General features: G+C 37.0%; 1 protein-coding gene across 1 annotated transcript in view; it reads right to left on the reverse strand.

Annotated features, from left to right (window-relative positions):
• The window catches only part of EXOC6 (exocyst complex component 6), a 198,422-nt gene that overhangs the window by 70,406 nt on the left and 110,186 nt on the right, over positions 1-17,830 (reverse strand). The window contains exon 18 of the mRNA XM_061195100.1: positions 3,414-3,593. Within this exon, the coding sequence (XP_061051083.1) occupies positions 3,414-3,593 (180 nt within the window). The remainder of the gene's footprint in view (positions 1-3,413; positions 3,594-17,830) is intronic.

Consider the following 17,830-nt stretch of genomic DNA (forward strand, 5'->3'; position numbering starts at 1 on the left):
AAGGTAACCTGAAGATAAGGATTTATTTTCAGCTTAAAACATTTAAATAAAAATGACAGCTTATATAATGCCATATGTTGCTTAGAAAAATAATACATTTAATAACATTGCCTCTGTTCTTTGCTCGAAAGAACACAAACTAACTGGATATTTTATACAATTTCAGGATTTCAGAGAATTAATACACTAAGCCATAATATAATTATCAATCTTGCTAAAATTTACCATAGGCAATAATTTAATATTTTTGCTTTGGAATTATGCTTTTAGTTCATCCCTTGAATAAGAATATACTGTTGTTAGTACCATTTTTTTTCTTTTCCTAGCTGTAAACTATAATTTTCTTCTTATTTGGTCATGTTTTACATTTATTGTTGGTCTACATTGTATAAAAGTGTATTTCCTTTGCAGAAAAACCCATGTTAGATGACATAAAAATCCAAAATGGCACACAAAGATTCACCTAAAACTACACAAAATATCATAATAGATCAGATGAGTGACAGGAGTCTGTCATTCTCAATGTCACCAGAGTATGTCCTATGAAAAAGCAGAATTTCCCTCTAGATGTCAGTCTCCTGAGGTGAGGCATTAACCCCAAACATTTCTAACATATAACCTCTCTTAATCTTACCCTAGTTATGCACAAAATCCCTACCCATCATCTCATGTCAAGCTGCGAAGCAGATACTGCAACAATAGAAACATGACGTGTGTGTATCTTGTGTATGTGTGCACACATGTGCATGTGTTTATTCTTGAGGATTGGTTTTGGCTGGAAGCACGGAGATTTACATTGACAAGGTGAATTCAAATTAATTCAACAAATATTTAATGCATACTTTTATGAAATTAATTGATATAAAAATTATACACACACACACACACACACACACACATACATACAGGTTCCCTTTTTCAACTCAAGGACAACAGTGAGGAATGTAGTACCATCCCTGGGTAAGCTTCTAAAAGTTCTTTGGCACAAATCCACTGTTAAAATCTCTTTAAGAAATTCTTCTATTTATTTTTTAGCAACACCTTCCTTCAACTATTCTAAGTGGCCCTTTGATGGGGAAAGAGTGAAGGGTGAGGAGAATAACATTTTTTTTTTTTTCCATTTTAAACAAGGGAGATGGTTGGAAGCAGTTGGGCAGTTGGGTAGGCTCCATATTAAACTTTTTTGTGTCTAGCAACATCTTATCATGAGATTAAAAAGGTCAAAATTTCTCCCTATTTTATTTGTACAAAACTATTCCATTCACATTTTAACAGTAGTTCTTGTTTTTTTAAATATACCTAATGAGAGAATGTGCACCCTACCATCACCTCTTTGATCTTTGCCTTCCTTTTTTTTTTTTCCACTTTGGTCGCACCATGCAGCTTGTGGGATCTTAGCTCCCCAACCAGGGACTGAAGCTGGGCCCTCAGCAGTGAAAGCGCAGAGTCCTAACCACTGGACCGCCAGGGAATTCCCTTTGCATCCCTCTTCTGAAGAATCCAGTGTTTCAGCCTATTCACGCTCAAATGTCCCTGTTACATCTTTTTTTTTTTAATGTTTCATCAACAGATTATTCAAGATATAGATGTACTATGACTATAATTAGTATAGAACAATGCTCCTATTTTACTTTTAATCTCTAGCCTAAAAATATCCAACAATTCCTTGGCCTTTTCTGATAGGAAAAGGCATTGATTATATTGACTTTCATAAAAACTACTCCTATTAGAGTTTATTTCTATTTAAGCCTATGCTGTCAACTTCAGGGTTTTGTTTTGGGTTTGGTGGAAAGAGAGTTGTAGTTATTTGGGTTAAAAAGTAAAACAAATTAAAATTTCAAACAACTGACTAAAGAGGTATCATGATCCCTGATTTCAAACTATACTACAAAGCCACAGTAATCAAAACATGGTATTGGTACAAAAACAGACACACCGTTCAGTGGAACATAATAGAGAGTCCAGGAATAAACCCACACATACATGGACAACTAATTTACAACAAAGAGGCCAAGAACATACAGTGGGGAAAGGAGAGTCTCTTCAATAAATGGTGTTGGGAAAACTGGGCAGCCACATGCAAAAAAATGAAACTAGACCACAATCTTATACCATACACAAAAATTAACTCAAAATGGATTAAAGACTTGAAACTATAAAATTTCTGTAAGAAAACACAGGAGGTAACCTCCTTGACATTGGTCTTAGCCATGTTTTTTTAGATCTGACTCCAAAGGTAAGAGAAACAAAAGCAAAAATAAACAAATGTGCTACATGAAACTAAAAAGCTTCTGCACAGTGAAGGAAACCATCAACAAAATGAAAAGGCAATGGGAGAAGATATTTGCAAATCATATACCCAATAAGGGGTTAATATCCAAGATATATAATGAACTCACACAACTCAACAACAAAAAAACAGCTGAAAAACTGGACAGAAGATCTGAATAGATATTTTTCTAAAGATGACATACAGATGGCCAACAGGCACATGAAAAGATGTTCAACATCACTAATCATCAGGAAAATGCAAATCAAAACTTCAATGAGATATCACCTCACATTTGTTAGAATGGCTATTATCAAAACAACCAGAAATAATAAGTATTGGAGAAAATGTGGAGGAAAGGGAACCCTCATATGCTGTTGGTGAGAATGTAAACTGGTGCAGCCACTATGGAAAACAGTATGGAGAGTCCTCAAAAAATTAAGAGTAGAACTGCCATATGATCCAGCTGTTCCAGTTCTGCATATTTATTTGGAGAAACAGGAAGACACAGATGTGAAAGTATACGCACCCCTATGATCACTAAAGCATAATTAACAATAGCCAAGATACGAGAACAACCTAAGTGTCCATCAATGGATGAATAGGTAAAGAAAATGTGGCACATGTATACAACAGAATGCTATACAACCATAAAAAAGAAGGAAATCTTGCCATTTGTGACAACATGGATGGACCTTGAGAGTATTATGCTAAGTGAAATAAGTCAGATGGAGAAAGACAAATACTGTATGATTGCATTTGTATGTGGAATCAAACAAAACAAAGACAAACAACAAACTCAAAGATACAGAGAATAGATTGGTGGTTACCAGAGGGGTAGGGGTTGGGGGGAGGGTGAAGTGGGTGAAGGGGATGGTAACTAGACTTATGGTGGTGGTCACTGTAGTGTATACAAATATTGATTTATAACGTTATACATCTGAAATTTATATAAATGTTATATACCAATTTTTACTCAATAAAAAATGGCTAAGAGTCTTCACAAATTGATTTGTAAAAATAGAAAAGAAATATTCAAGCTAGGAAGTTGGTTTAAACAAGTAAGCCTCCAACTAAAATTGAATTCTAAAATATACTTTAGTAAGCAAAATTATAACAATTTTTTGAAATTTTTTATACTTACAGGCAAATGAGTAAACACTTGAAAGATGCTTCTCAAAAAATTAATAAGATCCATTAAGTAACCACTAGCTCTTCCATCTGGCTCAGACATTGTCCAGTCATAATCAGCAAGCTGAACAAATTCATCAATTTTCTGATTAAGTTTGGTATATATTTCTCCTTCTGCTGCATGTCGGGCATCCTGACAGGGGACAACATAAAAAGTAAGAAACAGTTACAGAAGCAGTTAATAAAACAAGTTTTCTTAAAATTCTAAATTTTGTTTTTTATTTTTCTTTGGTCTAACATTTTAAATATTTATTCAAAGTCCAAGAAAACTGTTGGATTTTTGGCTGGAAGTACTCTATTTATTTGAGTAGATATCACTTTTTTTCCAACCTTACTATCACCTTTTTCATCTTTATCTGGTAGTAGAACTTATTAGTTATCAATTCTGAATTGTTCTCACAGCTCTAAGAAATGGAAAACGGAAGTTGTCAAGAATGCAGAAGACCACTCCCATCCGTTGACTCACTGAGGGAAATTAAGTTGGACTAACACAGAAGAAATGAAACTTACTGGTGTTTTGAGTCAAAGAGCCCCCCACCCCCGCTGCTGCCCGCAAAATAGTTAACTTCTCAAAGGAGGAGAAAAGAAACAAAGGGAGTGATGCAAAAATAGCAGAGTAAGGATATACAAACATTTTCTGATCCATAAAAGCATCAAGAAAACTAGCAAAAGTTGTCAAAAATCAATTTTTCCCGAAGTCTGGAAATTAATTCAAAACTTGTAGCAATTCAAGCAACATTATTCATGAAAACTTTCTGAATCTTGGTAAGGAAACAAGCTTTGTGATGTTTTGATGTGCCCCATTCCCACTCTCCTTGCCCGGATCCAGCTCCACAGTATCCTTGAAAATCAACATCCCACAACTGTGGTGCAAACCAGCAGCCTGTCAGTGAACAAAGTGGGGCAGAACGGACTGGAGCTCCTTCAAAGCCACATTCCCAGAAAATTATCATTATTTGACCTATCTGGTGGTTCCCTGGAAGACATCACTTGCAGAGATGTCTTTATATGACCTAAACTGGGGATTGTCCAGAGCAGAAAGCCTTTTTCTTGGGGGCATTTGTTAAAAACAATTATAGGCAATTGTTTAACATCACAGATACCTTAGGTGGTAGATAATAGCTAGGGTACACAATAAGCTAACCAAAAAGCTTAATAGGAAAAACTGGGGAATGAGATGTCCATAGATGGCTTTGAAAAGCTCTGACATATTCCTGGGAACCTAGAAGACTATGTACATGCGTAGGGCTGTTCACCTGCTCAGGAAAGACCTGAGAAAGCTCTAAGCTCTCATTTACAGCTGACCCTGAAGCTCTGTGCAAGCAGGAAGTGAAGGCTAATGCAGAGTTGTCAAATGCCTGATTGCTGAAGGCATGCCCCAATACACACAGAGAGTCCCTTAGCAAAGACTGGGAGACTGACTGGTTCCAGGTTTTTAAGGAAATCTATGTCCAATCATTAGCTGGCCACTAAGCTAACCAAGCAGAGACTTAAGTGGCCACACACGACAAAAAATACAGACTTTACAGAATTAATTCAGACAAGTCATGAAACAACCACCAAGAAGAAACAACAAACCTTGGGGAGAGAAGAGAATCTGACTTCCAGAATTGCCACATTACATTATTTAATTAATTAATTTATTTAAAAAATATTATTGGAGTAGAGTTGATTTACAACGTTGTGTTAGTTTCAGGTGTACAGCAAAGTGAATCAGTTATACATATACATATATTCATTCTTTTTAAAGATTCTTTTCCCATATAGGCCATTACAGAGTATTAAGTAGAGTTTTCTGTGCTATACAGTAGGTTCTTATCAGTTATCTATTTTACTATTAGTATGTGTATATGTCAACCCCAATCTCCCAATTTATCCCTGCCCCCCCTTATCCCCTGGTAATCATATGTTTGTTTTCTACATCTGTGACTCTACTTCTGTTTTGTAAATAAGTTCATTTGTACCCTTTTTTTAGATTCCACATATAAGCAAAATCATATGATATTTGTCTTTCTCTGTCTGACTTACTTCACTTAGTATGACAATCTCTAGGTCCATCTATGTTACATTATCTTAAATCTTTTTTTTTCTTTAATTTTTATTTATTTATTTTTTGGTCACGTTGGGTCTTCGTTGCTGTGCACAGGCTTTCTCTAGTTGCGAGAGCGAGGGCTTCTCTTGTTGTAGAGCATGGGGTCTAGGCACACGGGCTTCAGTAATTGCAGCATGCGGGCTCAGTAGCCGTGGCTCGCAGGCTTAGCTGCTCCGTGGCATGTGGGATCCTCCCAGACCAGGGATCGAACCCATGTCCCCTGCATTGGCAGGCGGACTCTTAACCACAGCACCACCAGGGAAGTCCCTGTTACATTATTTTAAATGTCCAGTTTTCAACAAAATTTACAAGTTGCACAAAGAAACAAGAAACTATGAGACACTGGACTACAAGACAAAGGTTTTAAATCAGCTATTTAAAATAACCAAAGAACTAAAGGAAAATATGAGAACAATACCTCACAAAATGGACTATAAATTAAGAGACAGAAATTACTTTTAAAAAAGAAGAACCTAATAAAAATTCTGCAGTTGAAAAATACAATAAATGAAATGAAAAAATCATTACAGGGGTTCAACAGCAAATGTGAGTAGGCAGAAGACAAAGAAGATTAGATCAACAATATCAACCAACTAGACCTAACAGACATCTATTGAACATTCAACTCAACATTAGCAGACCATGCATTATTCTCAAGTGAACAAAGGACACTATCCAGAACAGAGCATATGTTAGGTCATAAAACAAACCTTTAAAGTACTGAAATCATACAAAGTATGTTCTCTGACCACAATGGAATGGAATTAGAAATTAATAACAGAATGCGTTGGAAAATTCACAAATATATGGAAGTTAAACAAGAGACTCCAATAAATAACTAATGGGTCAAAGAAGAAATCATGATCAAAATCAAAAACTACTTTGAGGGACTTCCCTGGTGGTCCAGTGGTTAAGACTCAGCGCTTCTACTGCAGTGGGCGCAGATTCGATGTGGTCGGGGAAGTTCCACATGCCGCACGGTGAGGCCAAGTAAACAAACAAAAAACAAAAAACTTTGCGATAAACAAAAATAAAAACACACTATCAAAACGTACAGGATACAATGAAAGAGGTGCTTAGAGAGAAATTTATAGCTATACATGCTTATATTATAAATGAAGAAAGATCTCACATCAATAACCTAAACTTCCAACTTAAGAAGCTAGAAGAAGAAATGAGAGTGTGGGTTCTCACTCAGACAGCGGCACTCTGACAGAACAGCATGAGGGATGTTGGGGGACTGAAGATTAGGCATTGTGTCTTTTGGAACCAAGGCAAAAGATCTTCATGTCTATGCTTCTCTTTTAAAGGATCACATAGACTTGGACAAAAAGCATTTTGAAAGTTAAAACTAGAACAATCTCTGCCTTTCTCTCAGTTTTTTTTAGACTGTAAAAGGCCCTGGAATTCCTTTTATCACCTTAAGGAGGGTGGACAACTTGCCACTCTGGCTAGTAGAGCTGAGAGCTAGATTTAATTTGATGGTGGTTGGGGGCAGTGGTGGTGGCAATGTGATATTTCTGGCAAAACTAATACTTATTGGGAATTCCCTGGCAGTAGAGTGGTTGGGACCCTGAGCTTTCACTGCTGAGGGTGCAGGTTCAATCCCTAGTCAGGGAACTAAGATCCCGCAAGCCACACATCACGGCCAAAAAGGAAAAAAAAAACAAAAACTAATATTTATTTAGATTCATATCTTGACTAAGAAGAGACCTAAGTATCACTCACCATTATCAGTCCCATAATATATTTGAATACAACTTAACCTAATATATCATTTATATCATGTCTATGAATAACAGCAGTACGGAGACACAGATATCTCCCACCCTCAAGGATCTCACAATCCAGGAAGAGATACAATATTACAAAACATGATTAGTGCTACATTAGAGGTTTAAAACAAAGCATGCTGAGTAAACAAAGGAGGAAATAATTACTACTTATTTGATAAAATGCTTTGTAGAAGGGATGTCATTTGAGTTGTAACTTTTAAAAATATAATCAGGAACCCTTACTTTAGTATTTTGGTTTGTGTGCCTTAAGAAATTTTCAAAAAAAGAACAGTGTAAGAGAAGGTAAACATGGACAATCAAAACGTACCATTTTCGCATTTCAATGCTTTTTTGGCTCCCTCTCTAATTTTCACAATGTCTAACCACTTACTACTCACGTTGGGTTGAAGAAAACTAACTACTGGTAGACATCTTTCCATTTGCATGCTTGCCTACACAGTAGGATTGAAACAGGAATTCCAAGAAAGATTTTTCTGTTCTCCCTACTCAGAGGTCTAACACAAATTTGACACAGATAACGAAAACTTTCAACAGTGTCTCTCCTCAACTATAAAGGAAAACAAACATTGTTTTAAATAAACAGGAATTTAAGATAAGGTAATGTTATTAACTGAAATTTTAATAATTATTAAATATGACAGTAGCTAAATGAGTTCTGACTCAAAATAAAATTAACTACAGCAACTTAGGCTCTGTTAAAATTTCTAATGCAATGCAAATCTACTCAGAAAAATCTTAAGATTGAGGAGTTTAACATTAGAGTTTATCAATAACACTGTATCAGCCACTATAAATTTGGTACTCTTAGGTAATGTAGGTACAAAACACCCACTAAAATGTAAGCTCCATTAAGGCAGAAAGTTTGCGTCTGTTTCTGTTCACTGATTAATCCTCAGCACCTAGAACAGCGCTTGCAACAGAGTAGACAGTTGATGAGTACTTGTTAAAAAAAATTTTTTTAATCACTCCTGCCTCAAAGAAGTTTATGACCTAGTTGGGATAGAAAAGTACCACAAATAAAATAATCACAGAATGAATAAATATTAACAAATTAGTAATGACTACATGTGTAGTAAAAGTGTAGTGAAAAAGGAGAGATCATGCGGGCTGGAAAGGTTTATGTCACTTGCTGTTCCAGTTACTATTGCTGAGTAACAAACTACCCCCCACATCTTAGTGACTTAACATAACAGGCATTCTATTATGCTCACAGATTCCATGGGTTAGGAATGCAGACAAGGAACAGTAGGGATGACTTCGTTCCACTCATCCAGGACCTCAACTGGGATGACTTGAAGGCTGAGAATGAGACTCAACAGCAGGGGATTAGAATCACCTGGAGGTTTCTTCACTCACATGTCTGGATAGGCAGACTCTCCACATGGCTTGGCTTCCCCACAGCATGGTGGCTACAGGGTACCTGGACTGCTTACATGGCAGCTCAGGCCTCCAAGCATGTGTATTCCATGCTTGGATTAAGGTGGAAACAACATTGCCTTTTATGTCCTAGCCTCAGAGTCTCACAACATTGTTTTCCCTGTCATCTATTGGTTAAAGCAGTCAAAAGCCTGCCCAGATTCCAGGGGAGGGGACATAGATCCCCACTTCTTAATGACAGAAGTGTCAAGAAATTTGTAGTCATTAAAAAAAATCACCATCTTGCTAATAATGAATAATGGAAAAATTATCTATAAAAAATACGGGCCAGGGGTTTGAGAAAATAAGAAGAGGTTTGATGGCCACTATTTCACTTATCTTTACATCTTGAGCAAATTACTTAACTTTTGTAAATCCTAGTTTTTCATCTATGAAAAGAGCATCATCATCACTCAGAGAGCTGTTCTGAGCATTACACAAGTTTCTACCATTAATGTAAAATACCTAACAGTACTTGGTACCTAGTAGGTGCTCAAAAAAAGTTAGTTTCCTTGCACCTACTAGTGTTGGGTACTTAGTAATGCTCAATAAATGTTTCTTAAGTGAACCGTATTGAGACAATTAGTATAATCTCAAGCCTTTCAAATTGCCCAATTAGCTTAACTTAACTGTAGTTATTTGCATGTAAGGGAGAAAAAAATTGGGTATTAAACATTCACAGAATAATTTTTTAAAACATGAAACAGTGGTGAGATGGAAAGGGGGTCATATTTAATGTGCAGCAATGAGTCATGGCAATAATATATATCCCTCTTTAGCCTCCTGAACAGCATTAGGGGCAGGTACCCAAGATGGCAAATGCTTATGGCCTACAGAACTAAACCATTACACACATTAATGATACCACTTATATGTCAATTTCTCAAAGCAATATAAAAGTGTTTATTATTACCACTTTGCATTTTGCCCCAGTGTTCATCATCAGCCCCCTCTGTTTCATGTCTCACTACCTTTACTGAATCTCTGCAATTCTAGAAGGCAGCTGGATAAGGGAGGCTTAAAGCTCAGAACTGTATAAGCATCCCATAATGCTCAACCCACTTCCCTTCTATCACCAGGCAAAGAAAATTTGGAGTCTCACTGCTCCTATCTTCTACTACATTCCCTATCTGCTGCACTCAGACTGCTACATATGATTTCTCTTGCTTTTCTGGGATGCCTCTGACATAGGCAAAAAGGGAATAAGATACCTAACAGAATTTTAAAAACCAGTATCAAGGGACCCCTTTCCTCCGAACTCACAGAGATAAACTACTTGGTGAAATTTTAGATTTTTTTTTTAAAATGGCCGTTCTTTTAAAATCCTAATTTAAATCTACCTTTAAAATCAATGGTATACTTAATTTTCCTTTTTACTCTACAGAATTTCATTAAAATAAAGAAGATGTTATTTCACATTTTCCTAGATGTTTTAAAAAGCAATATGGGACAATTAAAATATTAACCAAAATTTGAGATGGAGAGAGGGTCCAAAAATCTAGAAAATTTGAAGTCATGAAAGAAAACAAATGCTGTATTTATCTGAAGGAAGAAAAATTATAAAAGTGATGATGATGAAACCATTCACATTATAGTCAAATAAAGTCATTATATGCTTTCTGGATAAAGTGATTCAAAACCCACTAATTTTCTAAAAAAAGAACTAAGCAAAAATAAAGGGAAAAAACTCAAAATTTATTTATTACATTATGTTGTTACTATTTAGAAATTTGCTGATTGATCTGCTTTTCTGAGGTGACATCAAGAACAGGTTCCACTTTTCCCATAAACTATCCAGATTAAGATAAATTTAAATGAAGTTTGGGAGAGGGGTATTTTTTATTTTTAGAAGCTTATTAATACTTTCAACAGGCTATAATAACAAAGAAATCTAAGGCAGTCAGTGGCTGTGCTGTGTGAAAGAAAAATTTCGGACAGCAGTTCTAGGCAGAAACGTGTTTTGTTTTTTTTTTTTTGGCTGCACTGGGTCTTCGTTGCTCTGTGCAGGCTTTCTCTAGTTGTGGCGAGCAGGGGCTACTCTAGTTGCGGTGTGCGGGCTTCTCACTGCAGTGGCTTCTCTTGTTGCATAGTACGGGCTCTAGCCTCGCGGGCTTCAGTAGTTGTGGCATGCGGGCCCTAAAGAGCATGGGCTTCAGTAGTTGTGGCGTGCGGGCTCAGTAGTTGTGGTTCACGGGCTCTAGAGTGCAGGCCCAGTAGTTGTGGCGCATGGGGTTAGTTGCATGTGGGATCTTCCCAGACCAGGGATTGAACCTGTGTCCTCTGTATTGGCAGGTGGACTCTTAACCACTGCGCCACCAGGGAAGTCCAGAAACATGTTTTAAAGTTAACACCTGAAAGGACTTTGCTAAGGACTAAGGATTCCGCTTATTTTATAATCCAGACAAATATAATCATTAGAAAACAGGTGCATGAGCTGACTCACTACATTTTATTTTTAAAGAAATAGAAGCAAGGAAAGAAACACAGAAAAAGATTTCATTGTAACTTTTCCTGTATTTATACACAAGGATACACTGAATTATTTGGTAAGATATTTCTAAAAGAGATCATTAATTGTTATTTAGAGACTGTTAAGAAAATTAGTTTGGACTTCCTGGGTAGTTATACTACAGGTGAAACTGAAATACTCTCAATCCTTATGACCTGACCAGAAAGTCAAGAACATATCAACTAACTCCTAAATTAAATTTTAAAAGATTCAGCTTATAAACAAAGCAATTAATTCCTCCTTTGCTTGTTAAAGAAACAGTGCCCTCTGGAGACAGAAATGTATGCCGCATAACTTGAGAACTATTTTTTATTTCAATGTACAAGAATTAAGTGATACCATACTATCAGTGGTTCTTAACCACAGGTGTGCAACAGAATCACCCTAAGAACTTTTTTAAACAGACATATGCACAAACTCCATGCTAGACCTCACAGACCATAGGCATGTGTGTTCTGAATAAAAGATAAGTAGTAATATCACTGAGTATTTTAGTAAACATCTATGATTTACTGTCTATCATCCATTCCCCCTTCTTGGAAAAGTCCCCAGATACATTTTGGAAAAATCACTCTGCCCCCATTCACAGCTCTATTTGGTCTGGATAGGAGTGATCTAGTGCCAAGGATGGATCCTGATGAGTTTAAGCCAACTAACCATGGTCATCCTCTTACCCACAGGGAGTTCCTTAGCAGGTAGTAGAGGGACACACTCTTTTAGATGATAGAGCATGAGGATATAAGGTTTGGAACTGTGACCTCGCAGCCATTTTACTACCAGAGGAGAAAGCCTATAGCTGCTGCCCCACCATGTACAGTCTGAAGATGAGGCCAAAACTGCATAAAGTGGAGTTCAAAGATAGAAGGACTCTGGGTCCTTGGTGACATTTCCTGAGCAGCTGGCTCTGCCTTACATGGAATCTGCCCTATTCTTGGACTTTCCAGTCATACTGGCTAATAATTTCCCTCTCTTGTTTAAGATGGTTCGAGTTGGGTTTTCTATCAGTTCTTGTCCATTTTCTTTTAGTTTCCTTGATTAATACAAGTGGCTTAAAACATTTTATTGAACATTCTAGAAAAAGAAAGGTTACATTTAATATTACTCATTTGGAGCAAGGGGAACACTTCTATGACATTTTTCTGAGCCTTAAAAATCTAAGCAGGAGATGAAGTTGGAATTGTCAAAATGAAGGTGTCCTCCCTAGCTAATTTCTTCCTGCTCTTAATTCAAGAAATGATGCTTGGGGCTTCCCTGGTGGCGCAGTGGTTGAGAATCTGCCTGCCAATGCAGGGGACACGGGTTCGAGCCCTGGTCTGGGAAGATCCCACATGCCGCGGAGCGACCAGGCCCGTGAGCCACAATTGCTGAGCCTGCGCGTCTGGAGCCTGTGCTCTGCAACAAGAGAGGCCACGATAGTGAGAGGCCCGCACACCGCGATGAAGAGTGGCCCCCACTTGCCGCAACTAGAGAAAGCCCTCACACAGAAACGAAGACCCAACACAGCCATAAATAAATAAATAAATAAAATTTAAAAAAAAAAAAAAAAGAAATGATGCTTTGATAACCTATGCTCTTGATCTGGAAATTTCTAAATGTTAGTAGCATATAGCATCCAACTCGTTAGTCAACGTCACTAGTGATACTATAGACGGAGGGAAAAAGTAGATAAGACTAAACATAGAAACCTAGCAATCAGTTATGATGCAGGAAGGGATATGACAGGAGCAGTTAAAAAGAAATACATCTAAGATAACTCCAGATTTTCCAGGAAAGGAAGCAAGAAAAATGGTGGTACCACCATAAAAAATCAGACAGGCAGAAAGAGGAGCCAATTTTAAAAATTATGATTTTTTTATTTACGTATTTTAGATATCAGTGTGACAATTAAGGGAAGTTGTTTTAGTCTTATATTTGGCACCTAAAATAAATTAAAAAAGAAAAATGATTTGCTTCCTTATGCTTCAACTTAATTTAATGAAATGGCTACTTATCACTAGGTTTTTTCATTATACAATATTACTGTGATTCAAAAATAAAAGTTGTAGGTTTTAGGATATGCTTGGTTGCCTTATATACATGCAAATCATATATTACCTCTTGATCAATAACACTCTGGATTAAACAAAGCTCAAGATCTGCTCCACAATGAACTAAGAGGTCAAATGTAAAAAGTGAAAGAAAGTTTATATTAATTACAAGAACTGAAGTTTTCATAAAGTTCTAGAAAACTCTTTGATTTTTTTTTTTTTGGCCACGCCACGGATTATGAGGGATCTTAGTTCCACAACCGGGGATCAAACCCATGCCCCCTGCAGTGGAAGTGTGGAGTCTTAACCACTGGACTGCCAGGGAAGTCCCTAAAAGATATTTCTTCATAAAGAACATAGTCAACATGTAGTATAAATCAGGGATGCATAATCTCATAGTTCTAAAGTCAACAGGTCACAAATAGTATACTAACTGTTCCATTAGAGATACAGATTACTGTAGGAGTTACAGTTAATTACACCTAAACAATTTCCATGGGGCAAATCCAAAACTCTTCTTAAGGTAACTAGACTTAGATAATAAAAGCTGGGACTTCCTTGGTGGTCCAGTGGCTAAGACTCTGTGCTCCCTATGCAGGGGGCCCGAGTTTGATCCCTGGTCAGGGAATTAGATCCTGCATGCTGCAACTAAAAAGATCCCACATGCTGTAACGAAGACTGAAGATCCCGAGTACCACAATTAAGACCTGATGCAGCCAAATAAATAAATAAATAAATAGTTCTTTAAAAAAGATAATAAAAGCTAAAGTAGCACCCAGAAAGCTAAGGCTCAGATGAGAGAAACAGAAGCTGAAGACAGAATTTAAGGAACCTGATACCAACTGTCGAGAAAGAATTATATTTTCCCCCAGAAGAAACATTCAAAACACATGTAAACCAAACATGATTTTTAAACAAAATATGCATGCTTATTAACACAAAATAAATAAACATGATTTTATATCCCTTCTGCTGGGTCATTGCATTTCAGGTTCAGGATCTCTGAACTTTCTTATCTTGAGCTTTCTAGCTTCTAAGAATGGGTTTATATCAGTTCTTCCCTTCCCTCATCTCTGCTGATTGCAATCCTACCCATGCTCCAAATTGATGCAATACCCAAATGCCTTCAGGGTCCAGGCAGGGAAACATAAATGAGTATGACTGGCAAGGTGACTGTGGCAGGCAGGATGACTATGGAGCATAAATCTCATCTAAAGGTGAGATTCCAAATGGTATAAAACCAAATCAAACATGTCTACAGGACCACATTTTTCTATTTGTTATACACTGTGGTTATTTCTTTGTAGTTATCTGCCCTTTTAGATTAAAAAATCCTAGTGGTTAAGAACCATTCCACAACCCTTCCTCAGCAACTAGCACAGTACAATAGAAATATATTTTTGCTCTATAAATACGATTTAGTATATCCTCCCAGTCCAAAACTATCAGTTTAGATGAAAAGTTCCAAGCAATTATTGATTTGTCCCAGAAAAATGTCCTTTGGGGGACTTCCCTGGTGGCGCAGTGGTTAAGAATCCGCCTGCCAATGCACAACTCCTGAAGCCGAAACTAAATAAATAAATAAATAAGTAAATTTATTTTTTAAAATGTCCTTTGGGACACAATCAAAGCCTCACTTTAGATAGGACAAAGTATTTCTTTTTTTTTTTTTTTGGCTGCGTTGGGTCTTCATTGCTGTGCATGGGCTTTCTCTAGCTGTGGCGAGCGGGGGCTACTCTTTGTTGTGGTGAGTGGGCCTCTCATCGCCGTGGCTTCTCTTGATGCGGAGCACGGGCTCTAGGCACGCGGGCTTCAGTAGTTGCGGCATGTGGACTCTGCAGTTGTGACACACGGCCTCAGTAGTTGTGGCTCGCGGGCTCTAGATCGCAGGCTTAGTTGTGGTGCACAGGCTTAGTTGCTCCACAGCATGTGGGATCTTCCCGGAGCAGGGATCAAACCCATGTTCCCTGCATTGGCAGGCGGATTCTTAACCACTGTGCCACCAGGGAAGTCCCAGGACAAAGTATTTCATTTCTTGCTCCTTACCAAAGTAGGTCCTAGAAAAACCTAAGTCTACCACAGAGCCACTTGCTAAGCTACTCCACTTCTAACAATAGGCCAAAAAGGGCAGTATATGTTTTGAACTAGAATCAGAGTCTAGAATAATTCAAAATCCAGCTTCTGGATTATCTGGGACTGTTGTAAATCATTATAAATTGAATCATTTTCTAATTCTCAAATTACCAAACTACCTCCTTTTTCTTTTATAAAGGCAAGTGCTACATATTTACCTTTCCAGTTTTCAGGGACTTCTGTATCTCAAAAGTTTTGTTTTTTTTTTTTTAAAAAGATTGACGTTTCTTTTTATTATTTATTTATTTATTTATTTATTTATTATTTATGGCTGTGTTGGGTCTTCGTTTCTGTGCGAGGGCTTTCTCCAGTTGCGGCAAGCGGGGGCCACTCTTCATCGCGGTGCGCGGGCCTCTCATTATCGCGGCCTCTCTTGTTGCGGAGCACAGGCTCCAGACGTGCAGGCTCAGTAGCTGTGGCTCACGGGCCCAGTTGCTCCGCGGCATGTGGGATCTTCCCGGACCAGGGCTCGAACCCATGTCCCCTGCATTGGCAGGCAGATTCTCAACCACTGCACCACCAGGGAAGCCCATCTCAAAAGTTTTTAAGAATGTCTAGGGGCTTTGGAGTAGCATCTGCCACTTCTTAGGTAATCTAGGTTGTTTGTGATCAGGTTTGCACATCATCTGATATAGCTTTTTAAAGTATCCTCAACCATTTCCTTCCCTATTCTGTTTCTGCTTTCCACACCTTTATAAGAGGCACTTGCTGTAAGTAACTGACTACTGATGATAAATTACAGAAAAATAGAAAGCTGAGCACATTCATGTATCAATGGGGTCCATAAATTTTGTGATCTTTTGCTTATAGAGCTGAAAAATGCTTTTTTTTTTTCTGTTAGCTTTTATATTTTTGGCGAAGTAGCATCCCCATTTTTTACTTTTCTGTATAATTAAACTAATTATTTATTCAATAAATACTTAAGCTTTGGCTTTTTGCTTTTTTCTGATCTATCTTTTAGGACTTTATGTCATTCAAATGTATTAAATCAGCTGCAAGCATGAAACTACTTTATGCAGCCCTCTCTAATGGGGGGAAGATAAGGAGAAGCTGGTGGTAATGCGTGACAAAAGAAATAAATGTCACATACCTTTTAAAAATGAAAACCAAGTTGCATAAATAAAACACTAAGTTGTACAAAGGAACACTCCACCAATAACACAAGACTATGTACAAAGCACATGAGTAATCAGAAGTTGAAATGTAATTAATCAGTCAAGAAGTAATATTGCAAGTGTTATAGCAAAGCAGAAATAAATCAACTTTATATGTAAAATAATATAACAGTTATAACTTAAATGAGAAATTTTTAAACTTCCTAACACCTTACTAGTTTTAAAAGTATGATTGTATCAGTGTATGAATTTATATTGTTACCACTAAAAATTAAATAAATAAGAATTTTATTTTATTCATACAATAACACCTCAGTTATTCAGAGGTCACATTTGCAGTCAATAATCAAGAAGAAAGCAAAAACAAGTCTCTGAGTAGCTGAAAATAAACTGTAGTAAATTTTATAATGGAATACTACACTGAATTGAAAATAAACTACAGTTACATGCAGCAACACAAATGAAATATTCCAAAATATCACACTGAGTGAAAGAAGTGAGATACACAAAAAGATGCACTATATTTGATTCCATATAAATAGTGCCCCAAACAGACAAAACTAATCAGTACTATTAAGAGTCAGTACTGAAAGGCAGAGATAATGACTGGGAAGAGGGATGAGGAAGGCTTCTACAATACTACTTACCTAATGTTTTATTTCTTGATTTCATAATTACATGGGTGAGTTCACTTTTTTTCAATTTAAATAGAATTTATTTTTTAGAGCAGTTTTAGGTGCATAGCAAAATTGAGAGAAAGGTACCGTGATTTCCCATATACCTCCTGACCCCACATTGCCACTGTCAAATGCCCCCCAGTGAGGTATATTTGTTACCATAAATGAACCTACATTGAAATATCATTATTATTCAAAGGCCATAGTTTAAATTAAGGTTCACTCTTGGTGCTGTATATTCTATGGGTTTGGACAAATGTATCAAGACATATATCCACCATTACAGTATCATACAGAGTGTCTAAATTATGTTCATGTTTTAGTGTTTCGTGGAAGACAGACTTGTGAGCAATGAAATTGGATATTTAGCTGAGGAGATTTCTAAGCAAAGTATTGAAGGAGCAGCTTGGTTCATACTGACTGCTTACAGTAAAATGAGAAAAGAGAGAAATGAATTGAATAAAAAATTGTTAAGCAAAAAGGAATCAGAACTTAAAGATGTGGAAAATTCTCAACTTGTCCATGCTGCAAAGATTGAGAAAGCAGGTTAGCAAGAGAACTCCAAGGGTATAGCTAAACTATCACTTGGTAAAGAGATTATGGGG

Source organism: Eubalaena glacialis, chromosome 1, assembly GCF_028564815.1.
Source record: "Eubalaena glacialis isolate mEubGla1 chromosome 1, mEubGla1.1.hap2.+ XY, whole genome shotgun sequence".
In the NCBI taxonomy this organism is placed as follows: domain Eukaryota; kingdom Metazoa; phylum Chordata; class Mammalia; order Artiodactyla; family Balaenidae; genus Eubalaena; species Eubalaena glacialis.